Raw genomic sequence first — 25,617 nt, 5'->3', positions numbered from 1 at the left:
ATGGCTGCAGCTCCTCCAAGTTACTGTTTTGTCGCCTTTCCCCCGTGTTCTAAAGACGGGCTGGTGGTGTTTGGGAAGAACTCTGCACGGCCTAGGGATGAAGTACAGGAGGTGGTCTACTTTGCTGCTGCAACTCATGATCCAGGAAGTAAAGTTGAGGTAAGGGTGAACATTCACACAGTGTGAAATGACTGTTACCAGAAGAAATGACTGATGCTTTTTTCCTTGCCAGTTTGTTCAATCCTTTTTCCCTTCGCTAAGTAGGGAGGAGACAAGATTTTGGAAGTCTTGGAAGCGAAACTTGGAATGTAACTTTTTAGTTTAATTGAGGAAAAGTACACAACCTGTACTTTCTGCAGCAGACAGGCGGAACTGATCTCAGAGAGCTGCACTGTGTAGCCTACATGACAGGAGAATTGTAAGGATAAGCAGATTTGGAAGAGTAAAGAAAGAGGACAAATCAAACAAGACGGGAAGAGGGGTAAGTGTTTGGTGCAGGTGTAATGAAGAGACTGAGGCAGCAGAAGGAAAGAGAAGGATTGGAGGGGGTAGCTGCTTGAGCACAGGACCTGCATTCAACCTCTTCCCATCCCTGTGGCTGTGCAGAAGGCTGAGGACACTAGGCAGTCTGCGCCAGGCTGGTGTCTCCCCTCCCTGCCAGTCCTTTATGGATATCAGAGTTGTAAATTCCCTGAAAGAGATCCCAAGGCTAGTGCCATTTTCATCCTGCCTTCGAAGTGGGGCCACTTCCAGATTTCAGAGGACCTGGTGCTGTTCTGTTCGTCTTTGGAACAGCTAATGTTCCCCGGATTTGTTCTGCTACTAACATGTACTGCAACTTGTGCATTATTAAATGGTTTAATCTCAGATACAAAGAAAACCACCCCCCTCTACAAAAGCACCAACTGCTGTTACTGCAGTGCCATAGAGGCAGCACTGCAGTAGACCTGTGCTAGCATACAGAACATAAGCATGACGATAAGACAAGAAAACTTTCAGAGTAGATTTTTGAAGTTTCTCTTCAGAGAACTGGAAATAGATTAAAAAAAAAAAAAAAGTTAATGTGGAGAAAGAACTTCTAAAAGCAGCTCCGGAGTCTTTGTCACCTCAAAGGAGAATAATTTTTAAGAGCTTAATGTTAGAGTACTGGATTATTTTGGACTCTGCCCTGTATCTCATTCTTTGATGAGATCGTCATAATTTCATGTAGGATGTAATTAAGCCATATACAATGTATTGTGATCCCCATTAGCATCCCATGATTAACCAGTTTAATGCCTTTTGTAGTTGCCTTTTGGAAACAGGGAATACAATCGCTTTGCCTAGCACACCACATATTATAGTTATTCTGCTAAGCAGTGTCTGCAAGCCTCCTTAAATTACACAATCTTTATTTATAATGGAGTTAAAGTTTGTTGTGGAGTTAAAATGGAGTTATAATGGAGTTAAAGTTTGTTTGTTGAAGATACAATGTTAGACAGGGGACTGGAGTGGGCTAATGCTTTTTTTTTTTTTTTTTTTTTTTTTTAAAAAAAAAAGTAGAGACTTAAGTTCTAAATAGATGGTTACTTTTGCCTCTGCTAGTCTATGTCATTACATAATTCTACATTAGCAATCCTAAAGTTTTGCAAGTACACTGACTTCCCAAAACATACAAGCTCCAGTAGCTTTGCACAGTCCTTCAGCAGTTTTCCCTCAGACAGACCTAACCATGGACTTACTTGGTAGTTTTTCTTTAAAAGTCATGATTTTTTTTTTTGCACATGTATATTAAGTTAAACAAACAAGTCTAGCAACTATCAATATTGGTGAGTAATTATCTTTAGAAATTGCCTTTTATATTTTTCTGTTTTCTTTTGAGCTAGTCACTTAAGGACTTTCAAAAAGTACAATAATCCTTTTGTAGAAATTTTGAATGATCAAGCTCATCATTAAAAGTTCTACAATCTACATTTTGGGCTGCCAGATTTGATTCTAGGTTTTGCAGCCGTTTAAACTTATGGATGCTGATTAATGAGAAGATTGCAACTTATAGTGTGGTAACTCTTCATGACAGCAGAACTGAAATAAGATCTTCAGTTTTTGCTAATTATCCAAAACATGTGTATTTCTACTGTTATGGGAACATGTCTAACACACTGCTCTTGTCTCATGATAAATGCATGCTTGACTGTCTGCAGAGCTTGGGCAAAAGCTGTTAATTTCCTGTGTGCTGTTAGCTGTGCCCCTAAAAGTTGAGAAGAGCTTCACAGGACTTCATCTGCTTCATGTTTTTTAAGTAGCAGCCATGGATAGAGTCTATCCACCTTTCCAGCAAACTTACTGAGCTGTCAGACATAATTAGCTAATATAGAAGGTGAAGAGGAATATCAAAGCTTCTAGATGTAGCCTCTGACATGTGCAGAATTATTATTTTTTTCTTCAAAACCTTTGAAAACTGTGAATGATTCATCTACTGGTGTTTTGGTGGTGGTGGTGTTTTTTTTTTTTTTTTTTTTTTTTTTTTTGCTACAGCTTTTCTTCTTTTATAAAATTAACTAGACAGGTTGAGGAAATTAAAGGTATGATATTTTACTAATAGAAAAATGTGATTGATTACTGCATGCTACTTTTTTTTTTTTTGACCAATAATCCTTTATGGTTCTGAATAAACTTTCCTTTTCCTCCATTCTTTTTTTTTTTTTTTTTTTTTTTTCCCTCCAAGTGAACAGATTTCTTTCCAGTTCATACTGTACTTCTTGTACTGTTGTATTGGCTTCTTATGCTAGATATATATTCTTTAACTTCACTTGGTGATGATGGCCAACTTGCTTTACGTTATATTCTGTTCTTTGCAGGTAATGTCTATCCCTCTTTCAGTACTCTTCCAAGACTGTCACTCATTCTGAGCTTCTTTAAAGAGCTGGTTTTGAACACACGTAGACCATCAGTAGTTTGTAAGGCTCTCTCAGGAAGTCTGCATCCCATTTGTCCCATGCTGCTCATGTTTGCAGCCATGATAATGCACAGTGTATCCACACATGGCACAGTACTTCAGCTAGATTGTTGCTGTAAGGGAATGTAGCAGGCTCTGCTCTGTAGCTCTCACCCAGTGTGTGGCAGCGCCCTGAACAAGGAAAGATCAGTATTCAGTTAATACTGGGAGTTGTTTGAAATTTGGTCTTTGTGGCACAATCTACCAGACAGTAACTCGGCAGCTAACTCATCAGCATAATTCCTTTCCTGCGTGTCAGCAGGTTCCCAAGGCCCTGTACAATAGGGCTTTTCACTAAGGTCTGTTCTGTGTGTGTGTGTGTGTGACAACTTTCTCAAAACTTTGCTCTTGTTTTGCATTGTTACTTTGCAGTTGCAAATGCTGATCATCACTCTTGCTTGTTGTAGTGGTCAGCCTAGGAAATATGTGTGTGCAGGTGAAATGTTGCTCCCTTACACGTAAATAGGGACCTTTTTGGAATCTCTCTACTAAAAGTAAGTATTTTTTTTCTTTCTCCAGATGTGGATTTTCTCGTGTATTGGTTAGAATTTGTGTTGTGTCAGTGTTAAGATACAGGGCCCTCTGTCTTATTTTTAAGGTAGATTTTTCCTGACTAGATTTCTCTCGTTCTCTGATAATCTGTTACTTGCTATGGTTTTCTTTCTCCTGAAGAATTCTTGGGCTTTTGGGGGAGCTTTTTTTCCTTTTAGATCAACCATCCTTCATTCTAACCTGGCCCTTTATCCACGATTTGGAAATTGTCATGGTTGCTTGCTAGAGCATAGAGCTGTAAAAACTTTTCTACCTTGATAGTGTGCAACTTTTTATGGAGGAATGGAGTGGGGAAAGGGAAAAGAACGGTCTACAGCCAAGTCTATCGCATTGTGGAAAATGCAGTTTTCTAATGGTATTGAGTATTGGTATTGAGCACTCTTCTGGGCTTAAAGCCAGCCCTCTGTGGGGTATGAGGAATTTTGTGTTCTCTAAAACTTCATGGCACAGTTATTCCTTAAAGGATTTTTTGTTTTATTTTCTCTTTTTTTTTTTGTTTTGTTTTTTTTTAGTAGTTTTTATTTAGTTACTATTTTAAGGATACAGTCCTTGTTCCCCTTTCTCTGAATTTTCAGAGGAGCAGTATGTTTTTGCTGTGCATTACACTGAGTACTGCAGACATAAAAATTCACCTGACGTTAACTGAGAGGTCTTCGTTTGACGTTGCAAGATAAATACAAAACTTGGAAAGTAGATGCTGGCTGCATTAAAGTTGGCTTCGCATTACCTGGATGTATTTTACTCTGGTATTTGTAACATAATCACCAGGCATCATGCCAGTGCTGCAGTTTAGTTCTGCTATACTTTGATTCCCTCTTACGCTAGCTGTTTGGTTTATCTGCATTATACCTGGGAGTAAGGTGTTCAGAACCTGGTAATAGAAGCCAAGCAGCGGCTGAATCTACTGCGAACTTGCTCTTTGGGAAGCCTCCAAACCAGAATGACAGTGCAGCACTTAAGAGTCATGTCACTGCAGCTGGGAACTTGAACCTGGGCATCCTGGCGTCACACCTCCATGAGTAAGTGCTGGCCAGCTGGAAACCTTAAACAAACATAGCATTGTTTGTGATAAATGATAAAACTTTTCATTTACTCTATGTAGATGCAAAAAGTTGTAGTCTAAAGGCTTACAGTTTGGAGATGGTTCAGGAAGCTGCTTTTTCTTGTTTCTCAGCTGAGCCCCAGTGTCTGTCTGTGTAAGCAGCCCATCATGACAGGCAGACAGCTTAGCTCAGCCTACCTTGTTTAAGCTAACCTTTCCAGAGGGGAGGCACTGTGCAGGCAGACATCAACTAATAAAAGAGACAAAGTGGTTGCTGCCTTCTGCAGGGTCTGTTGCTTGGCTAATGTGAGCTTTTTCTCTGTTCTGCTTCATTGCACGCCGCTGGCCTTTAAACTAATGTGCTTGACTTTGCTTTGTAGCACAACGCACAAGCCGGCAGCAGTTCGGAGGTAGAAGCCATAATCTCTTGGATGCTTCTGCCTTCTCAAAGCCTCCTTTATTTATTTATTTATTTATTTATTTATTTATTTATTTATTTATTTATTTATTTGTTGTAGGAGTGCTATTGCTTTGCTCCCTCTTGCTACCAAAGCAAAACTGGTTAGCTTGAGCTATGCTTTTTTTTTTTTTTTTTTTTTTTTTTTAAATAACTGGAACAGAGAGGAAGAGAGGGGAGAGTGCTGGAACCATGTTTGAGAGGCAGTAAAAACCATCTGTCCTGTCTTGACTCAAAGCGTTTACAGGTGGCAAAAAAATGTACGAGTTTCAAAGTGGTCAGCCAAAGGAATCAATAGTAGGATATCAGAGAATTCCAAGGATATCTCTGTGATGGGCTTTTTGTGGCTTCGTTAAAATCTGTTTCTTACCAGTTTTAAAAAATAAAATTAATAAGCTTTGTCCTGATTTCAGTTTTATTTTTACTCAGAACCCAGGAGACTGCTGGATTTGTAACTTACAAAAACAAGAGATGAATTCTTGACTGCCAAATCAGCTCTGACAGCTGATGTCTCCAGAGTGCTCTGAGCCTTGGGTGCCTTGCTGCACTCAGTGGTATTTTGTATGTTTAACAACTTTTATATTTCTTTTTGTTGTGCTCATTTCCATAGCGTGGCTCAATGCCTGAGGCTCCTTGATGGGCTCTGCAGAGTAGGTCAGAGTGCGTACTTCTACTCTTTGGAAGGAGAACAGTTCAACTTGTTCTAGCTTCCCTAATTCTTTTCTAGGATAAAATCTCTCATCCATAGTCTTCAAGTTTTAGTGTTTTATTTTTATTTTTTATTTTTGAAGACACTGCTAGAGGTGAGAGGCATGCAGATGATGCAACTTTTACAGTTATTGGTTGTAATGAATAGAAAAAGCAAGGAACACTATGCAAATACTGAAGTCTATGTCAAGCGTACTAGTATCTTAAGAACAGTTTTTCCCTTTTATTAGTGGGAGGTAAGAGGTACTCTTCCGTGGCAGAAATTTTTGTTCTGTATGTGTACACCTAGCAAATGCTGCTGCTTTTTTTTTTTTTTTTTTTTTTTTTACCTGGCTACAACACGAGGTTGCAACTACTAGCAGAGAGTGTTTTTGAGGATGGATAGCTGAGGATTCATCGTGCCACCTGAGAGACTTATGGTCACAGTTCTGTTCTGACAGTGCAGCTGCTAGAGCTGACTACATCAGTTGTGCCCACGCTAGATTTATCCCAGTGTACGCTGTCCCCTCCTTTCTGTGTGGGTGGGAAGGGACAGAGAATGGCAGCAAACTATGGGGGTGTCTAAGGGGTGGTGTAAAGTTCTCCGTGTGTCTTCCCTTATATGCTTACGGTGCTGCTCAGTGTGTAAGTGCAGGTGGTGGTAACAGTGTCAGCTAGCCACATTTTTTGTCTTTTGTGCTATTGCTTGCATACTTCTTTTTTTCAGAGGGTTGTTATTGCCACCCCTTTAACTCTATTGAGTTTGTTCTTGTAAATAAGCAGCAAAAGAATTACCTGTAAAACACACTGCTAGGTACATCCACAAGAGCTGCTCTGAGGGGCTTTCTTGACCAACCATGTTCTAGCTTTCCAGTCCTCCACTTTTGCTGTTTTTGCTATCCCCTTCTAGGAGAGGTTGAAAAGCAGGCGAAGTGTAACTGCAACTTCTCTAGTTTCTGCAACAGCACAGAGATCGTGCTTCCTTTCAAATATGTGCCATGGTACAGCAGTGCTTGAAGCAGTTAAGCAAAGAGTTAACTCCAAGTTAGAGCCTGGATCTGATGCGGGGGTGGTGTGGGGGAGCCTTTCTGTAATTCTTAACCTAGAATCTTAGGGCCTTTCTTCAAAGATCAATCTTCTAAAACGTTCACTCACTATTGCCTTTGTTACCCAGGGCTGAAGCCTATGTGATTTCCCTGATGCTTTGTAATGACCTGGCTGACAGGGCTAGGAATCAGGCTCCTGCAGCCCGAGCGCAGTAAAAGCTGCACAATAGTTTCTTTTCATTAATGAAAGGAGAAATCTCTTGTGCCTACGACTGTCATGTTTGCATTTGGAATACCTCCAACATCTCTGGATGCCCTAGCTAGGGTGGGAGGCACATTTGTGCCTTGTGCTATGTTTAGAACTGCCTTGATACGATTCTTCTCCTGATACTGTGAAATAAAGGAAATGTCATTAGTATCCAGCCTGCTCAGCTCTTCTTAAAGGCGTTGGCTGCATCTCTTGCACATGAAGCCTGTTCCTTACTTCCTTATTTCCCAGTGGGAATCTCCTGTCACAGAGCACAGTGGCAGTTCTGCTGCTTTCAAGGCTGGAGCTCGAGCAGATCAGTGGAGCCTGACACCACTAACCAGCAGCTGTGGCCACCAAAAGTAGCAGTGGTACTCCCCCAATTTTTAGCATGCTCTAAGAAAATTGTTAGCATTAGGAAATCCTGAGGTTGGTTGCTTCGGGAATTTTAAAGAGCGGATTGGCAGCAGGCAGAATCACAGCAGTGCCTTATGTCTGTTTGATTTGTCATTGCCTAGTTTGGCACAGCTTGTGTTTTAACAGGCTGCTACACCACTGTGCGGAGAGATGTGCCAGATTGGTGGGGTGCAGGAGAGAGGCTAGGGAGGCTGTGGTTTGGGCTTGTTTTTTGAAATCTCTTCACCTAAGCTCCCAGTTCTGAAGATTTAGTGGCCACTGTTTTGTTTTGTTTTGTGAATAATGTTCTTTTCCCTGCTATTTTTTTTCCATGTCTGAGCTGTTAAAAGCAAACACTCTGATTTCTGTGAAACCGAATGGTTGTCGCACTGCAAATCCAGCAACCGGTTTCAGTTGACCTACCTTTGTGATTGATGTGTCTTGGATCCAGGTGGATAGCCTGGCTCCTCTGTTTCCTGCACCTTATTTCTAGCGTGAAGGTATTCCTTCATCCAGAAAATAGTTTTCTGATATTACTTTAGGAGGGAAATGGAGTTATGATGGGTGAGTTTTTAAGTGTAAAATAAAAAATCTATTGTCATATTTGGACCCTATATGTTTTTAAAAAATCCATAAAATTCATACTGGTATTAACAAATATGAACCAAGCTCCTGCATTTATACATCTGTCCTATTGACTGCCTACTTCTCTGCTTACTGGAATAAATAACTCTAAATGGAAGGTAAAATATCATCAGGGACGTTTCATTCCTGTCCATAGCTATGGCAAAGGACAGTTGAACACGTGTCACATGAATGTTAGGTTTACAAGGCTGTGTCATCTACTGTCAGATTGGCATAGCTCTATGACTTTTAGGTCTTCTAAGACAATTTATGTAAGGCGTAAACATTTGTACATGTGTTGTTGTACAGAAGCTGAGAATAACATGGCCTGTGTTTGCTGGCTGTGGGGCGGGGGATGTGAAGAGTCAATACAGGAGGTGACAGCAGCATCCTGTTGGTTTGCTGTTGCATTCGCACTCAGCTGCACTCAGCCAGTTGCCTTCATTACAGACTGAGATGTTTCTAAATGAAAGAGGTGCCTGGAGAGGCCTCTGGATATTTTCTGTCCTGATTACATAGTTGCAAAGCAAAAGCACTTTTTTCTTCTTTCTTCTAGCAGGAGCAAACAACTTCCTCTTTCCTGTTCATTGACTGCTGCTGTTGATAATAAAATCTTTATGGCAAATAGCTTCTTTGGAAATGCTGGGCTTCGGGATGAAGCCCCAAGTAATAAGCGTTTGATGAGCAGGTATAGCTGGAATAGGATGATTTGCAAAGAAAATCTTTCATCATTTGTTTTCATCATTTTTCCTTCTAGAAAAATCAAAGCCACAGTATATGAAGTTGTATAATAGGACTGTTCAGCCAGAGAATGCTACGCAAGGGTGGTTTATGGAGTATTGAAGTCTCCTTCACATCGCCTCCAGGTTTTTTCTTTCTTCTCTAGAGCTAAGGTTCATGTCCTGTATGGCTCTGCAGGATGGCTCCAATGTGCTGCCCACATATGAGATGCAGGAATCCAGAACTTGAGCTGTGTGGGGGTGGAGGTCTCCCTGCCTGCAGACCTGTCTCCTGATATCTGGTCCTGTCATGTCTTCGTGTGTAATCTGGAAAGGTGCTTGGCTCAGCCCCTTTTCCTGCTGCTGCAGCTCTGTGTCCTCCTTTGCACATCCAAAAAATACTGTTGCTCTCTGCTCGCTTGTGCGTGCGTGAAGTGCATTTCCAAACAGCAGTGACCTCTAGCTTTGGGAAAAAAAAAAAAAAAAAAAAAGCAAAGAATGTCAAAAATTAGATTTACTTGCTGACAGCTCAAATGGAGAAGGGGGAGTTTTGATAAAAAATGACTGCTCTCTGACACGGCTTGGCTGGAAAACAAACAAAGGGTGAACTGACCACAATGTTTTTATTACATGGATCTTAGTACCTGGCCAGTGCCAGATGTTGTTACACTTCTATAGATTATGATTCTGCATCTACAAAAACATAGTGCATTACTATATAAACAATTTGCATCCTAGCTTGATCAAACATAGGGGATTTTCTCCAAAAATACAGCAGAAAAGTCCCTGTCAGGGTCTTATTGCCTAAGCCAAAAATAAAAACTAAGCATATGGGAAAAAGGGATCGTGTCCCTAATCTATTTTTAATTCTTAAGAATGGAAAAGTTTCCCTTTCTTTTGAGATATATATCCTTCATAAGAAATCATCCTATTATTTCACCTATAATTTTCCCGGTTTTGGGGAATGCCAGCAGCTTGATTTGTTAGCACCCAATTCCTAATGAAGGCAGCAAGCTGATTGCTGGTGTCCTTGCATGGTCATAGAGTAAAGGACTGTAAAAAATATCGTCTTTGATCAAAAATGGTCTGTTACACATTTTAGCTGCATGCTAGGCTACTGCTATTCAAGTCATTGTTCAAGATGGGAGGCCGGAGATGATTGTGCTGCGTAATCCTTGGAGGGGAAAGCCAGGTTAGAGAAAAATAGCTTCTCACTGTTAGTAATTTTGGGCAGATTCCTTTGACTTTAGGTTTTGATGTAGACACGTTATGTATTTTCATGGCAAGCAACTTCCAGTTCACAAGTTCATTCTGCTCATCCTTCTCACTTTGCTAAGTCTGGTCAAATATTCCTGCAAAATGGTACAAATTACTTCCTGCAAGGATGATGTTACGCCAGGAATGCTAGACACTAGGAGCTGTCTCATAAATATGACAGACGGCTTCAGTTTCCTCGAACGAAAAATCTGTGGTCCTTGAAGAACTTGGTGTGACCTCAGGAGTAAAAATTTAAAGCCCATTTCTTTGGCTTGATCTAATGATGGATCAAGCTCTCTTCCATGCTGCCTGGGAAAACAGTGCTTGTTTTTATGTCCTAGAGCAAGAGAAAAGTTGTTATATGTGAAAGATAATGAATGATTTCTTTCTTCCTTGCAGTTTCAATGACTTCTGTGCAGCCTTCCTCTGTATCTTTGACTTGTCAGAATATATCCATAGACATCTGATTACAGTAGACCATTTAAAATAGCAGAGACATCAGTTTTAAGCAAAAACAATGCCTGCGTTTTTCTTCCTGTGACTGTTTATCCACTGAACACTTTCAAGGCTTGATCTTTTTCAACCAGCACTCTTAGACCAGAGCAGCTGCAGGGAAAGCAGCAAGGGAGAGGGGGAAGCCTTCTAGTGTACTTTGTCCAGTTGCTGTCGTTACACCATATACCTAATAAACTACAGGAGATTGTATTTAGGTGAGATGATGGTTTGATGTTGTTGTGCACAAAACATGGTCTGCTTCTCTATGGTAACAGCACAGTCCATCTAGTGCAGCTTTCCACAGATTCTAGGGCTTGGATTCTGTATGACTGTCTGAAACCCACAGCTAGCTATCAAAATAGTATTCTCCCAGTCTTTTGCAGTATCAAGAAGTAAAGGTTCAAACATGACAAATGCTGTTTTAAAAAAAGTCTACCTCTTGAGTATGAGCAGGGGATTCTTTTTAAGGACGTGTATCCTGTCTCTGTATTAAATCTTGTGTTACTTTAGTCATAATATTAAATGAAGTGCTTGTAAATGTTTTGCTTTTTCTCTTCCTACTCTCTTCCCCAATGCAGTGCACGTATATTGAGATTGAGCAGGTGCCGAAGACCCATGCTGTGGTGCTGAGCAGACCCTCCTGGCTTTGGGGGGCAGAAATGGGAGCTAATGAGCATGGGGTCTGTGTAGCTAATGAAGCCGTTGTGACCAGAGAACCAGCTTCTGAATCGGAAGCCTTGCTCGGAATGGATCTTGTCAGGTGGGTGGCTTGCCGAACTGTGACTGTCATTTGAAGTGCCAGAGGTTTAGGTGATGATGATAACAGGTAATGGCTTTGTGGTGTTGGCGTTAGGAGATTTTAAAACAAAAGACATCAGCTGAGTTAACACTTCAAAGCACTTGGGGTCTGAAGTTGGCTACCAAGTATGTGCTACTTCATTCTAACGTGAGTTCACTAAACATACCTCATCTACCTACTCCGCTGCCCAGCAGTGGCTATTTTGACAGAATAAGGGAAACAATTACATTGTTAGTTAGAAACTGCTAACTGATTTGTAGCATCAGACTGCTGATGTGCCCTTCGTTCTCCCTCACTTTAAAACAGCCTACTCTGACCTAAAAAGCTTATCCTGGGCTTGTAGCCAACTGTAGTCATAAACAAACTACTATGCATCGCTTCAGCCCATGCATTCCAATGCAAACCATTGCCCTTATTTAAATGCTGGCAAACAAAGCTCCATGGAAGTCTGTTCACTGAAGGCTGTCTGCCTGAAACACTTGTGCTGCGTTGTAAGTTTCAGCCTGCATGCTGATGCTGCAGTAAAGAGAATTTAAAGAAGGGTTAGATGGGGGAAGAAAGCTGAAAATGGAAGAACAAGAGAAAATAGCACAAGCTTATCACAAAGGAAGAGGGAAAAATGTCAATCAATTTCAGACTCAGTGGTCCTGCTGAAATTTGCCATAGGACATCTAACGAGCAGGCTGAACCACTTTCAAAAGTATTGTCATTTTTCTTGGTTTAGTGAAAGATGGGAAAGGGTCTGAAAACAGGAAAAGATTAAATGTTGTGGCTATACCTAAAAGTGTTGAAAAGAGCTGTGGTTTAGACCAGCTTAACCTCAGTTCCTGAAGGGGTAAAAAGCCACTTAAATATCAAGGAGATGACATATGTCCGATACTGACTGTTAGTCATGAAAAACCCTGTCAAACCTTTCTACTTTACCCCTGTAACGGGGTAACAAATTTTATGGATAAAGGCTAGGAAATAGATTGTTTGACTTTTAAGAGGCCATTAAAACCTCAGAAGGTATTCTCATACGTAAGCTTGGAATCATGACTTAGCTGAAATTGCTGCTAGGTGTATAGCTGCCTGAAACTGTAAATGTAAATGTTCTAACTCTAATGATGTCTCTGCAGAAATACAGTATCGGGTTCCAGCTACCATAAATCAAGAGGAATGTGAGCCAGTCGGAGAGAATGCAATGAAAATGGGAAATATGATCAGAGATCTAGAGAATCTGATCAATAGGAAGATCATGAGGGAATTGGGGTTATGTTTTTCTTTGTTATTTTTTTCTAAATTCTATGTTACTCAAGGAATCTACAGAGAAGCTGTATGTAAGAGGACTAGTGAGTTTAATTGCATCAAGGGAGACTGAACAGACTGGGGAGCTTTTTAAGAAAATGTAGGAAAGCTTTTGACGAGAGAAGGGATATGTTAGGTGATTTTCTAAGCTCCGCCTTAATTTTTCCTCTCCTTCTACCATTCTTTTGCAATTTTAACAAACCATTGTTTTAGGTGCAGAGTTCTGCTTATTTTGGTTACACTTACTGCAGTCTCAGAGTACTGTTTAATGCTAGAGTGTATATGTGATCCAGCAGCTCTAGGTTTACCCACGCTAATAAATTAGGATACATTAAAATAAGGAGAAGCAACATAAACAACCAGTGATTCTCACCTGTAGATACTCCCCTCCCTCTCTTCCTTCTTATTTGCAGAAGAAATTGTTCATAGCTTAGAAGCAGAGAGTGCTTGAGGCAAGGAGAACTGGAGATGTTGCGGACTACCATCTGTCTCGTGCTGCAGCCAGAATGGTTCTTCCTCTTGCTGCAAAGACTTGGCCAGTGGCATTTAGCTTATTTGTTTTGGATGACCTCATAGAATAAAGAGAGCCATCAAGTACAAAATCAATCATGTAGGCTGCAATGAAGCAGCTGGCACCAGCTCTGTCTCTTTTTACCCATCTGCAGAAATGGTGAGCTCTGTCACACAGGATTTATTGGAATGAAAATTAACTGGGGAGTTTACTAAGTAAGGAATGCACATGTCTGCTGGCTCAGCTTTTTTCACACCTGTGTATGTGTTGGACTTTGGCATCTATGTCAGATCTTAACCGAAGGATGAAGACTAACGCAGTGTGTGCATGCATGGCTTTAAATGCTTGCAAAAGAAACTAAAAACTTTACATTTTGAAACGTTCTTCAGAGCAGGCATAAGAGTTGTCAACCCAGGAATGTCATTCAAGTAGTAGAATCAAATTTTTCTTGAATGCTAAGGCTCCCCTAAGACTTAGCTTCTGCATTCTCTTAAAGCAATTATTCTTTTCTGTAGGGAAGACATCCTTTCTCTTTGAACTTGTATGGAATTGTCACTTTCCAATTAGGATTTAAAATCCATCCAACATTGGCAAAGGCCGAATCCATCCAACAAAGGCAAAGAGTGTTGTGAGAGCACATGAGGTTAAATAGGCCAGAGACATCTCGTAGTGTGCTCGTATAGTTCTGAAGCACGAATGGTTGTTTAAATTGGAAGTTAAAATTTTATCCTAAAACCTCATAGATGAAGCATTTTTTTTTTTCCAAATGGAAATATGTATTCTACAAAGTTCTTAGCTTGTTTAGTAACTGGCTACTAACTTAATGACTGAAAACAGTGTTACCTAGTATACTGCTGTATGTGAGGATTAAGACAGATCTCTGTGGATCTCTAGCTTGGTAGTGTCACAGCACAGCATGTCAGAACATAACGGTGATTCTGAAGAAATGGATGAAGTTTGTGTGAGTGACTTGAGGGGTAGAAGTTGGTCCTACTACACACAAGCTTGTCCCTATCCCAGTTTATCTAAGTGGAAAAGGTGAAGCTAGTCACAACAGACGGAAATATTGAAAGAAAATCGGTTCCCAGTACAAATTCCAAAGAGAGACACTGTAAATAGACATGTAAAATTGAAAAGCCTATGATAATTTTTTGACAGCCTTAAAATATGCTGGGGTAGGTTATTGAAGGCACTGAGACACTAGATTGTACTAAATCATTTGCATTTCCTTAATGAATAATTCAAGCTATCCAATCTGGGTGTGAACATCCTAAAACTTCTTTATGGTGTCTTCTTGAAGGGTTTTAAATTCAATTTGAAAACAAACAAACAAACCAATCATGATACTGAGAATAAAGAAACCAGAGTAGAAAATAAAAGCAGCAGTGATCTGGTTCTAAAATGAATAACTTAAAGACCTCAGTGTTACATGTCTGTTTGAATCTGTTTTACCCTTTTCATGTAGACTTGGCCTAGAAAGAGGTGCAACTGCTAGAGAAGCGTTGGATGTAATAGTTGCTCTGTTGGAAGAGCATGGACAAGGAGGGAATTACTATGAAGATGGGAGTTCGTGCCATGCTTTCCAAAGTGCATTTTTGATTGTGGACAGAAACGAAGCCTGGATACTGGAGACTTCTGGAAAGTACTGGGCAGCAGAAAAAATCACAGGTCAGTTCATCACACACAGCAAGCCTCTTTTATAATTAGTAGCTGTAATTATAAAGAATTTTATTGGAAAAATCAGTCTCATAGTAATGTCTTCAAGTAACTTATTTATGCAAGTGTTCGATTAAACCATCAGTTTCAATCTTCTTTTACATTTGTACTGCTTCTAGCTTTTAAGTGCTTATTTGCATGGGTTAATGTAGCCAGGTTCTGTGAAGTTGAAGAGTATGTTACGTGTACACAGCATAAGTTATATAATATTATTAATGTTTAAACTTGAATCTTTAGTAAGTGTTATATTTTCCCAGATTAATTAGTTTACTGTTTGGAATATGTCAAGAATCTTTTCAGTGGAGTTAATGTATAAATTATTACTTACAAATCTAAAATACGAAGAGGCTAGGATAAGCATTGATAGCTTTGAGAAAAGGACTTTGATGTAGGTCTTAAATTGAATGGTCTGCTCCCAGTTGCTTCACTTCACTAACCCCTCATATCCACTTTTTTTTGTCTAATACTGCAAAATGATAGTTTTCTGCTCTGTATTATGTAGTTTCTTTTCCTGTATGCATAAAGCCAGAGCTCCAAATTTTCCTGGCTTGGTGGCTGGACTTGCTTTAAAACTTTGTGAGAACACATGCTCTGCCTTAATATACTATGTTTATCTAAGGCATATATTTATGGTAACATGGGTTGTTGTTTTCAGTTTTGAAGGAATTTTTATTTTCATAAGAGTAGAGCTTAAACCTTGCACACATTTGAATGAATTACAAGATTTAAATAGTAAGAGGACTTTTACCATATCTGCTTTGAGATCCATTTAATTCTCTTTTTATTACTCCTTCATTGAAAGTAGGAGGTAACAGATACGGGAGGGAGGGAGGCTTAACTTTTTGAGTGTACCAAAGCAAAGAGGTAACACGGGGCTGTGTAATGTTGTGTGATGGCCTGTTGTCAGTTCGTACCATCAAGTACAAATTGGCTTACCTTTGCAGGGATGATGGTTTTGCCAAGCAAAGCTTACATTTTAAGGACACCTATAAAATGGAGGAAGTCTTCTAGCACAAATGCATACCAAACCTGAAGCAGGGGAGATTGATAATGCTGTCCTGATGAAATCCAGATTTATGAAAACAGTCAGCTCCTGGAGTTTCTAGGGTTATGGGATGGCAGGCTTTCCTCTTCTGTTGACCTACCTGGCTGAAGTTGTTTGAAGTTATTTGAAGTGTTTTTTACTTAGCCTTTTTAACTGCATCAGCAATATATAACCTTCATTTGCTTCTTCTCAGCAAATAAACTGTTGACATCATCTGCAGCTTGCAGCTTTTTGAAATGATATTGTAGCTCTGTTCTCATTTCTACCAGCACTTTTCTCTTCTGGAGGCCCCTATAAGCAACAGATTCAACTGACTGATTTCCATCTCCTGCAGCCTGCTGAGGCTGCCAGGAGGAAAGAGGATGGTGCTGTCTGTGTAAGAACTTTGCATTTCATACGTTGTTCAGGAGGTTCTGTTTTTCAACTATAAGCATGCCTCGTAAGCTTTCACATGAATGCATAAAAGTTAAAACAGGGAAACTGTCGTTTCCCAGCAGTGTAAAGGAATTTTTTTTCCTGATTCTCCTGAGAATTTTTCTTTTCCTAATATTACTGCAGTAGTTCTGTAAAGCTTATAGTGAAGGTTTATAAAGCAACTTTTTGGCAGTAATTTAAGGATAAACACCTTTAAAATCAGTCCTATTGAAGGCTGAACATTTGGGGTTTGCATGATAAACTTGTCTTTTTTTTTCAGTGGGGATCAAAACCATGCAACACTATTTCACACGAGTTATTAAATGTAATAATTAAAGGGCTTCTAATGAGTAGTTTGGTTAGCTTGATATGAACATAAATATTCCTATCTCTCAAGTTAAGAAAATCCTCTGTAAGGTATGCTGTTTGAAAATGTGAATCAGAACAAACTGTCAGTGAGCCTGTAATGTAAATCAGAACTGAGGGACAGCAATTTTCCTTCAGACTGATGCACAGAACTTCCTACTGTAAGTTCTTCCTCATTAGTTAAGTAGCATGCATGGGACGTTAGCAGGGCAAGCTTTCGTGGAAGGCAGTATTAATAATTTTCAGAAATACTTCTTTGGTTTCTGTTTAAGAAAAACCTTGTGCCAAATTCCATAATCTGGTTTTATTTTAGTTTACAGATTTACTTTATCAGCTCTTTCCCTGGCTTCCAATGCATTTACTTTATGCTCTCTGAGGAATAGCTGCAGCAGCCACTGTTTGTTAATCATGCTGTAGATGTATGGATATAAGCACTGCAGTGTTTTTGAGAAAAGCTAATTAAAAAAAATAAAAAGCAACAAATGCTTTAATATCCTTTGAAGATTGCTTGCACTTTCCTTTTACTTCATGCCATTTTAAAATTTAAGGTTAAAAATGAACTTCTTTAGCTTAAGCCTATCTTTTGCTGCTTACAATAAAATTGTTTTTCAATTAGGAAGCTAAAAGTAATCAGTAAGCTTTTTAAAACATTTTCCAAATTAAATTATTGGTTTTGGGGGCAAGGAGGATTCATTAATCTAAATGCAGCCAGGCTGAAATATGTTTTGAAATCAAATTAGACCTCAAATCTTGTTGTGGCAGTGGAATACACCACTGGTGAATATATAAGGCTGGCATCTTCTCAGTGTTTTGTCTATCTTCTGGAATTGGGAGATCTCTTACTTCAGAATGTGCGAGGTACAGAGGAATTGTGAACCTGTAATCTTACTAAATAACACTACTGATCACATGGTAGTGTAACTACCTACATAGGGTACAGAGAACCAAGCTCTGCAACATGAATGGTGACTGTGTATGTGTAGTTAGGTGGTTGTGTTAAATGTACATCCTAACTGATGGTTTAATTTGTTTCCTAATTGCAATTACTTTGTCCTTCTAGCTTGTCCCATAAGAACTGTATTAACACTTTCTTCTAATTTGTGGCTCTTATAATAGAGGGAGTGAAATGCATTTGCAATCAGCTTTCATTAACTACAAAAATTGATGCTGAACATCCTGAACTGAGGAATTATGTGAGAAGTCAAGGCTGGTGGAATGACGACACAGACTTCAATTTTTCTGAAGTGTTCTCTCTTGCTGATGACCATTTAGCCTGCTGTTCTGGCAGGGAGAGCCTGGAAAAGCAAGGTGGTAAGTGTGAACCATTTTTCTGCATGTGCAGCCGGATTTGTAGTCACTATTACCTCCTTTCTACCATTCTGTCCAGAACTACAAGTGGCTGGGGAGAATACCTACTTCTACTTGAAAACCATGTGGAAAGGAAGGCCGGAACTTAAAACTGTTCCTAAACTTACCACAGTTTAGGATGAAAATGTTAATGTCACTCACAAGTTTGTTTCAAATCATGATGCTAGTTAAAAAATAACTTTGCTGTTATTCTAGTGCGCATGATGTGCCACGATATTTGTTCTTTGGTGCAAATATAATGGCTCTGCCTAATACTGTAAATGTAGGATTAAAAAAATGGCCTACTGTACGAAAGCTTGATCTCAGTGGATGTTATGTTTTGGAAGGTTTGGTTAGGCTTTTGAGGAAGAAATTCAGGTGATAGTTTAAGAAGAGAAATGCTATTCAGTTGCAAACTGAAGTCCTTTTTTCATTGTTGAGCAGAACAAAGTTACCAGAACAGACAATGTGCCAACTGCCTTCAGTCACAGGAAGGGTTTATTTCCACACCAAAATTAATGACTGTAGCTGGCTAAAATAGCTGGAGTATGACAAGCCTGCAGGAGTGCTGCTCTTCGTGAAAAATGGTACAAATTATCTTTATAAAAAGCCATGTACTAGAAATGTGAATTTGTTTTATTTATTAGCGTTTTCATGTATTGGCAAACATCAAGAATAGTGTAGAGATTAAATGCTTATTGCAATGTTCTTGCTAACATTATAGAATTACTTAGAGCATAGTTGGTATATAAGAGGCAGATAAAAACGAGTGAGAAGGGCCATAAGTGAAAGGCCTTAATAAACCTGGATTTTAGCACTGGAAGGCCTGAGGATCTTGACGGACAGATGGCTATGGCTGCAAATTGCAGACCTGCTGGGTCATTCCATGTCTCCGGGTGGACTGAGGCACTCATGCGTGGAAGGGTGAGGTTTAGGAAGCTGCTGTGGAAAGAAGCCCTACCTACCAGGGAATAGCACAAGGTAATGTGGAGGTGCCATGGGGAGACCGTTGTGATAAGACACGTGCAGGAAATACCATGAGAATAGGGGATTTTTGCAGATTATGGTTTGGGTAAAGATCTCAGTGTCTAGATCTGCTGCTGTAAGATGCAAGGAGTGTGAGATGATGGTTCAGAGTTTTGACTGAGAGCTGATGGAAATAGAGGAGAAGTAGAAGATCAGGGTGCTACCATTGTGCCTGGACTTGCAGGAAAAGGGGTATTTTCTGTAAGTAGTCTGTTCGCAGTGATTGCTGAAGCAATATTACAGACATAACGGCCTTCTTCCTGAAAGATACCTTTTTAATGAGATTTCTCCCTATCTAGTAATTGTAACACCTAATTAAAGCTCCCTACTGTTCTCTTTTACTAGTAGGACTAGTAGGCAACTTCGTTCTCGTTTACGTTGTTAAAATAGAAACTGTTAACTGGAATTTGCTCATGCTAAGTGTCGCTGGTCATATTATGTCAAAGCCCATTCAGGCTAAAATCCTTCCCTGGGGTTCAAGCCACCAAACACTCAGGAATTTTCTTCCCCTTTGTATAGGTGACGTTTCTGCACAAACTATGATTGATGTGCTGCGTGACAAGGATAGCGGTGTCTGTGTGGACTCTGAATCTTTCCTTACTACAGCTAGCATAGTGTCTGTTCTGCCTCAGGACCCTAGTTTTCCCTGTGTTCATTACTTCACTGGCACGCCGGACCCTTCAAGGTAAGCTACAGCACTGGGGGTCCCCTGGGTGCAGAGTAGATGGTGGGCTGAAAGATATTAAACAAGTCCTGTTATCAGAATTGGAATTGAATAAAGAAGCATCTATATGCCATCCTGTCCTGTTTCCCAGAGGCCTTCTGAGCCATACCAACAAGATTCTCAAAATAGAAAGCTGAGGGAAACCATAGGGTTGTGCTGAACCCTAGAAAAATCCTGAATTACGGTGACACAAAGGCACCTTGAGAAATAATTATTGTCACTTTTTAGTAGCTAATAGGAAGGTCCACTTTACTGCACTTCCTTTCCTATGAAATTCAACGTAGAATTAATCCCTTCATTTACAGAATAGACAAGACGTGTGCTGTCTGTTTTGTATTAAAAGAGCTCTCACTGACTGAAGCAATTTCTTTCTGCCGAAAGGGCTCTTTGCTGCCTCCTCTACATGTCATCTTAGGTTGAGAGAGGAAGGAAAGTGTTAGAGGGGCACCAGGTCAAGAGAAGATGTGGCTATGACTGGGACACCACTGTGCCTGTCTAACAGAGAGGCTCGTTAATGCAGCTTCAGGCTAGGCAGGAAGGATGGGAAAGATCAGTACTACCATCAGTAGGTGGTGGTGTGCAGTCTGACAGGCCTGGGTCACTGAATTGCACCTGGCTGCAAGTCTGAATGGACACCACTGGGTTGAATGGCCAGATCTGGAATCTTGCCTGAATTCAGAGCTTCTAGAATAAGCACAATTTAGGGAGGACCCAGAAAGTACTGCTCCAAAGTGATTGCTTGGCAGCTGGATTCTTGTTGAGACAGTAAGTTCTTGGACCATTTCAGTCATCTCTCTTGAATAGGTGGGTGTAAAATTGCAACAAATAAAGTGCCTAGTTAGCAAAGAGGGGTGTGTGCCTTGGGTAGCCTTGTATGGCATCAAAAAAAGTTAACAGAGCAGAACTACTGCAACCCTCAGTTACCCCAAATATCTTTTATTGGAGGGACAATTTCCATTTCTTTAATGATGTCTTCTCTAGTTGAAAGCATCTGAGAACATGAGGGAACTCATGGGCCAGATCATCAGAGAACTAATGAATTATCTTGTGTTTTAAACAGAATCCACCTGGGATTCACAGAAATTAAACTAAACCACTTGCAGTTATTCAGGAGATCTGCCACTTGCATTGAGGTAAAGCAGTTATGGGGAGGAGAAAATGGTGCCCTTGAACAGCTGACAGTCATTCCTGTAGGACTGGTAGTTAGCATCAGGTGCTAACAAGTGCTACAGAAGTCATCCAAACCCAAAGGACTTCTCACCACCTTGCATTGTGCAACTTAGACACTTGGGATTAAGAAAGAAGTTTGTTTGCTTTCCAGAACTTTTCTTTGACTTGATGCAAATCATTTGGGATAAAATGGAGCAAAGTTTCAAATTGTTTTGGTGGGATTTCTTTCCTTTTAAAAGAATGAAAGTCTGTCTGTAAAAGTAACTTTAGAGACCTTTTCTTGTTTTTATTTTATACTTGTATTAAAAAAACAACACTATTTTAACTGCAGGTAGAGAATCATACTAATTCGTAGTCGACAAGGCTTCATGACAGTGATGGATCGGGTAGCAGTAATGAACCCGCTGACTGTATGCAGGCAGCAGTTATTAGCATATTTTTGCAGAAGTCTTGCACTTCTGGCAGCTTCTCTGTGGAATGCAGGGTACAGGTTTGATGTGCATCTAAAAGGGAAGGCAGTTTCTCTGTGCATTTGAGAATACCTCCTCCTCTCAGATTCTCAGGAATTAAGATCCTGGGTAGTTGGTTTTATTTATTTCTCCCCTCTCTCTGGAGTTCAGATCCAAATTTAATACTGGAGTTGCTAGTGATGTGTCACAATATTAGTAGCTGTGTCTTTTTTTTTCCCACCTAACATAAAATTCTTAAGTGTTGCTGGTTGTATGCCAAATCCTCTCATACTGAGTGAGCTGTGTGATCGTCCCTGCTCCACACAAGTGTGTATGTGTGATTTTAATGGAAATTATGTCTGGGGGAGAATGAGAGATGGCTAGGTGAACAGAGGAGAAAAAGCTGAAGTGAGGTCAAATGCTGAGGTATGTTCAACAAAAAATTGGAGAGGAAAATACAGTGCTAATGTAGCAGAACTGGCGTGAAGGAGACCAAAGAAATCTATAGCTAAAATGGGATAATGAAGTTTTACAATAATTGGCAAACCTACATTTCTTTTTAACGCATGGAGATTGATTTTGCTTCTGGGCAGTACCAACTCCCTAAACGAGTTTGTGGATGGTGTAGAGGGATTACCTATGTTTTCTCATATCTGTTTTAAAATAGGCTGGAGAACATTTGAATCATGTATATAAAATCTGTCTGATTACTACCAGCAGTAATTCTCATTTCTTTCAGGTCCATATTTAAACCCTTTATTTTTGTTGATGACGTAAAATTAGTACCAAAAGTCCAGTCCCCTTCTTTTGGTGATGATGATCCTGCTAAAAAGATACCTCGATTCCAGGAGAAACCTGATCGCAGGCATGAATTGTACAAGGCACACGAATGGGCCCGGTCTCTCCTTGAGAGTGATCAGGTAAGAACTGTGGGACCTGTGAATTTAATAATCGTGTAGAGAGTTCCTTAAACCTATCTGCTGATAATGGCTTAGTTTGAGATAGGGCATCACAAAGGTTTTACACTCCACTCCCATTTCTTAAAACAGTTCTGATGTGAATTTAAAATACCAGCTATCTTTGCATTGTATAATGGTGTCTGGATATATGGGGAGGAGGAAGTAAAACAGAGTATTTCAGGCAAGTTGTGGAAGACCCACATAGTCATGCTGTATGTTCCTTCACAGAGGACTTGTTTTTCTGCAGCAGGGTCAACTTTGCATATTTACATAGGTCAGGGTCTTGCTAAATCATAACAGCGTTCATTCAAACCTGTTCATTAAGGATTAAGGAAACAGGTAACCTCTGCCAGTATGATCTTTGTTTTTATGTAGTTTTGGCTAGGTGTAGTTTAAATCTCTTGGAATGGTTCAGTTTAAACTCTGTGGCCTCTGTGGTAATGCTGACGCGCTATTACAGCTGTCTTCTATAGCTTTCAGTTAAGTCTGCTATGTGAGATGCTGATTTAGGGAAGATCTAGAGAGGAGTATATTAGTATCCAGTGAACTCTTCCATATTAAAACGTGGCACCAAAAATTGTGTTAAAAAGGAAATGTGCTTTCAGTGAAGTTTCATGCTATGATAACTGAATATGTGAGAGCCTAAAGCTTACCTGAGGTGCCCTGGTCTTTCTGCACAAATGGCAGTATAAATCCTGGAAGGCTCTGAACCATCACTCATTCTAAACAGCTTTTGTTTCTGGAATTCAATTTTGAAAGCTGCAGGCAAAACAAACAGCATGTCTCTATAAAATTAAGAAAACAAAGTTGGGGGGGGGGCTTGAAGTAACATCTGGATAACACAAAATGACACCTTCTTCAGGAGTGTATTTCCTGCCCATCAACATGAAGAGAAGTAAGCTAGGATGATAGATGAAGCCTTCCCTGCTCTCTGGATTCTTACTGCTGTTGTATTATGCATCATTTCAGATCTAATAATCATATTGTAGGTGATGATCTGAGGGATACACATGTGCACACCATGATCTGTACAATCATCAGGGCTTCTAGTCATATAAGCTTCTTCTCACATAGATTTGTTCACTGGTTTGCAGGCTTAAGAATTTGCTTTACTTCTTTCTCATGTGTATAACCTTTCCCTCTGTCCATCTTTCACCTCATCTTCCTTCTATGCTTTAAACTTAGCAACTGCTTCTTGTTGTTTGTAATGCATGAAGTATCCAGCACTGTTCCTTTTAGCCTTTGACCATTCAAAAAGGTATTAACAGAAATTGTTTTTATTTAAAAAGACTTCTATTTTTAAAAATACTTGAAAAGATCTTTGCAACAGAAGAGATCAGTAAATACTTTAATGAGCTGGTTTACTGGTTAATTCAGTTTGATTATTTCATGCATTTAGGATAAGGGCCAGAAACTGATGAGGATTATGTTAGACCTCGAAAAACAAGGCTTAGAAGCAATGGAAGATATCCTTACTCGTACAGAGATTCTGGATCCTGCTGAAGTAGTGGATCTTTTCTATGACTGTGTTGACACAGAACTAAAGTTCTTCAAATGAAGTAAGCAAACATTTTAATTCTTTAGATGCTGAGTTTCTGGTGCCAGGTGTCAGTGAACACGTAATGTTGTATCAAATTATGATCATCCTCTTCCTCTTTTTGACAAAGTTAAGGGTGTTCAGAATTACGTCCAAAGCCACCTCCCCACTTCAGTGCATCTGACTGAATTGCCTCAAGACCCTTTCCCCTATATTACATTGCAGACATTCATATATATATTTTTTTCAATTTCACTGTTGCTTGGAGTGGATTTTAAACCAATTTTATCTCGTTTCAGCTACAGTGGCTACTGTTAGCCTTTTCACAGGAAGACTGCAAAGTTCTTCAAGCCTTGAAAGAAAGTCTTCACACTTGTGAATTTGCAGGAAAAACATTTCTAGAGGAAAAAATGTTACTTGCTAGCTATATCTGGTTAACAAATTGCTTTCCTTTGTCCAATCTTGTGGCGTTCCTGTTTGTGTATGTATATAGTGAAAGGAGAAAATCACTGACTGGTCCAATTACTGTGTGCATGCTGGCTAATTTAGTACAGAATGTTTAAATATGTATGTTGGGCAACCAATTAAAGCAAAGATTAACTTCATCAGGATAACTACCATATTGTCATTGAAAGCAATCTTGTTTTTTTCCCTCTGCTGCTCAGGTCTAGGCTTGCAGCAAAGCTGACTTGCATTTTTCTCTTCTTGCTAGTTCATACAAAGAATGGTAGAGTTGAAATCCCAGTTTTGAGGGGAGGCAGGAAGGTAAGTCCTGCTTCTTGACCTTGCTGTACTGGTGTATCTGGTAACAGTGGCTCAGCATCTGACATTGGGCCTGTGCAAATGACCAGAATTGGGTTCCCCAGGATAAGTTTTGCCTTTGCCTGCTCCCAGCTTCAGAAACTTTGCGTGTTTGTAATGTACCTGGCTACTGCCCTGGTGCCAAGTACTGCAATACAGAGCCAGGCTGAACGCCTAAGACATGTACACATAACCTATTGGCTCTAATTACACTGTTAATAAGATGCTGTATTTATGCACAAACTATATGTTTAGGATATTTTGAGGGGAAGAAAATAATCAAAATCTCTCTGTTCTCCCTCTTTCTGCCTTTGTACTGAGGTACAGCTACAGGTGATCTCAGTTATGAGTGTGTGCAGCTGATGAATCCATTAAGTACCCTGGCTTACTGATGGGCCTGGTTAATCTTAGAAATGGGCATCTTTATGCTTCCTTCTGTGACATGCAGTTCTGCAGCATGCTTGAGGCTTAGCAGTCTTACAGACAGACCTACTTTTTGTGTATTTTCTTCTTCTAGAAGTGAGATGGGGCAAATACTTCAAGAATTAAACCAGTAACCACTGTTTCCTGTGTCATATTAAGACCGTTGATTTAACAGGAGTGACAGAAAAGTCCATATTTTTAATAATATAGAAAAATAGAAGTTAACGTATGGAGTTAAAGTTCTTCTCTGTTCAGGGAAGGGGATGGTGATGAACCAGACATTTGTATTAAAAAAAAAACAAAAGCCGCTCAGGATGCAGAAACACCTCAAGTTGAAACTGAAATTAAGGACATTGTAATATTGACACCCTAGCTTCTGTGATTTTTTAAAATTGTTCTACTCATTACCTTGGTATTGCTTTATATGACAGCTGATAATCAGAGAAGAAAACAGTAGGCCTTTTCACTTACATAAAACAAATGTGAAGGCATTTTCTCTCATGGCCCATGTAATTATCTTCCCGTTCATGCTGTAATCCTCCCAGGC

General features: G+C 39.8%; 1 protein-coding gene across 1 annotated transcript; it reads left to right on the top strand.

Moving 5' to 3' along the window:
• On the top strand, positions 1-24,197 carry SCRN1 (secernin 1; the record flags this gene model as incomplete). Its single annotated transcript, XM_084282961.1, has 8 exons — positions 1-159; positions 11,075-11,256; positions 14,559-14,761; positions 17,751-17,945; positions 19,527-19,692; positions 22,090-22,270; positions 23,709-23,868; positions 24,146-24,197. The coding sequence occupies 7 exons, from the start codon at positions 1-3 to the stop codon at positions 23,865-23,867; spliced, it is 1,245 nt and encodes a 414-aa protein (XP_084139087.1). The 3' UTR covers position 23,868; positions 24,146-24,197.
• Positions 24,198-25,617: the final 1,420 nt, after the last annotated feature.

Source organism: Netta rufina (assembly GCF_964035555.1).
Source record: "Netta rufina genome assembly, chromosome: 2".
Taxonomy (NCBI): Eukaryota; Metazoa; Chordata; class Aves; order Anseriformes; family Anatidae; genus Netta; species Netta rufina.
The sequence above is the reverse complement of the archived record's forward strand: the minus strand, read 5'-3'. Positions and strand labels throughout refer to the sequence as shown.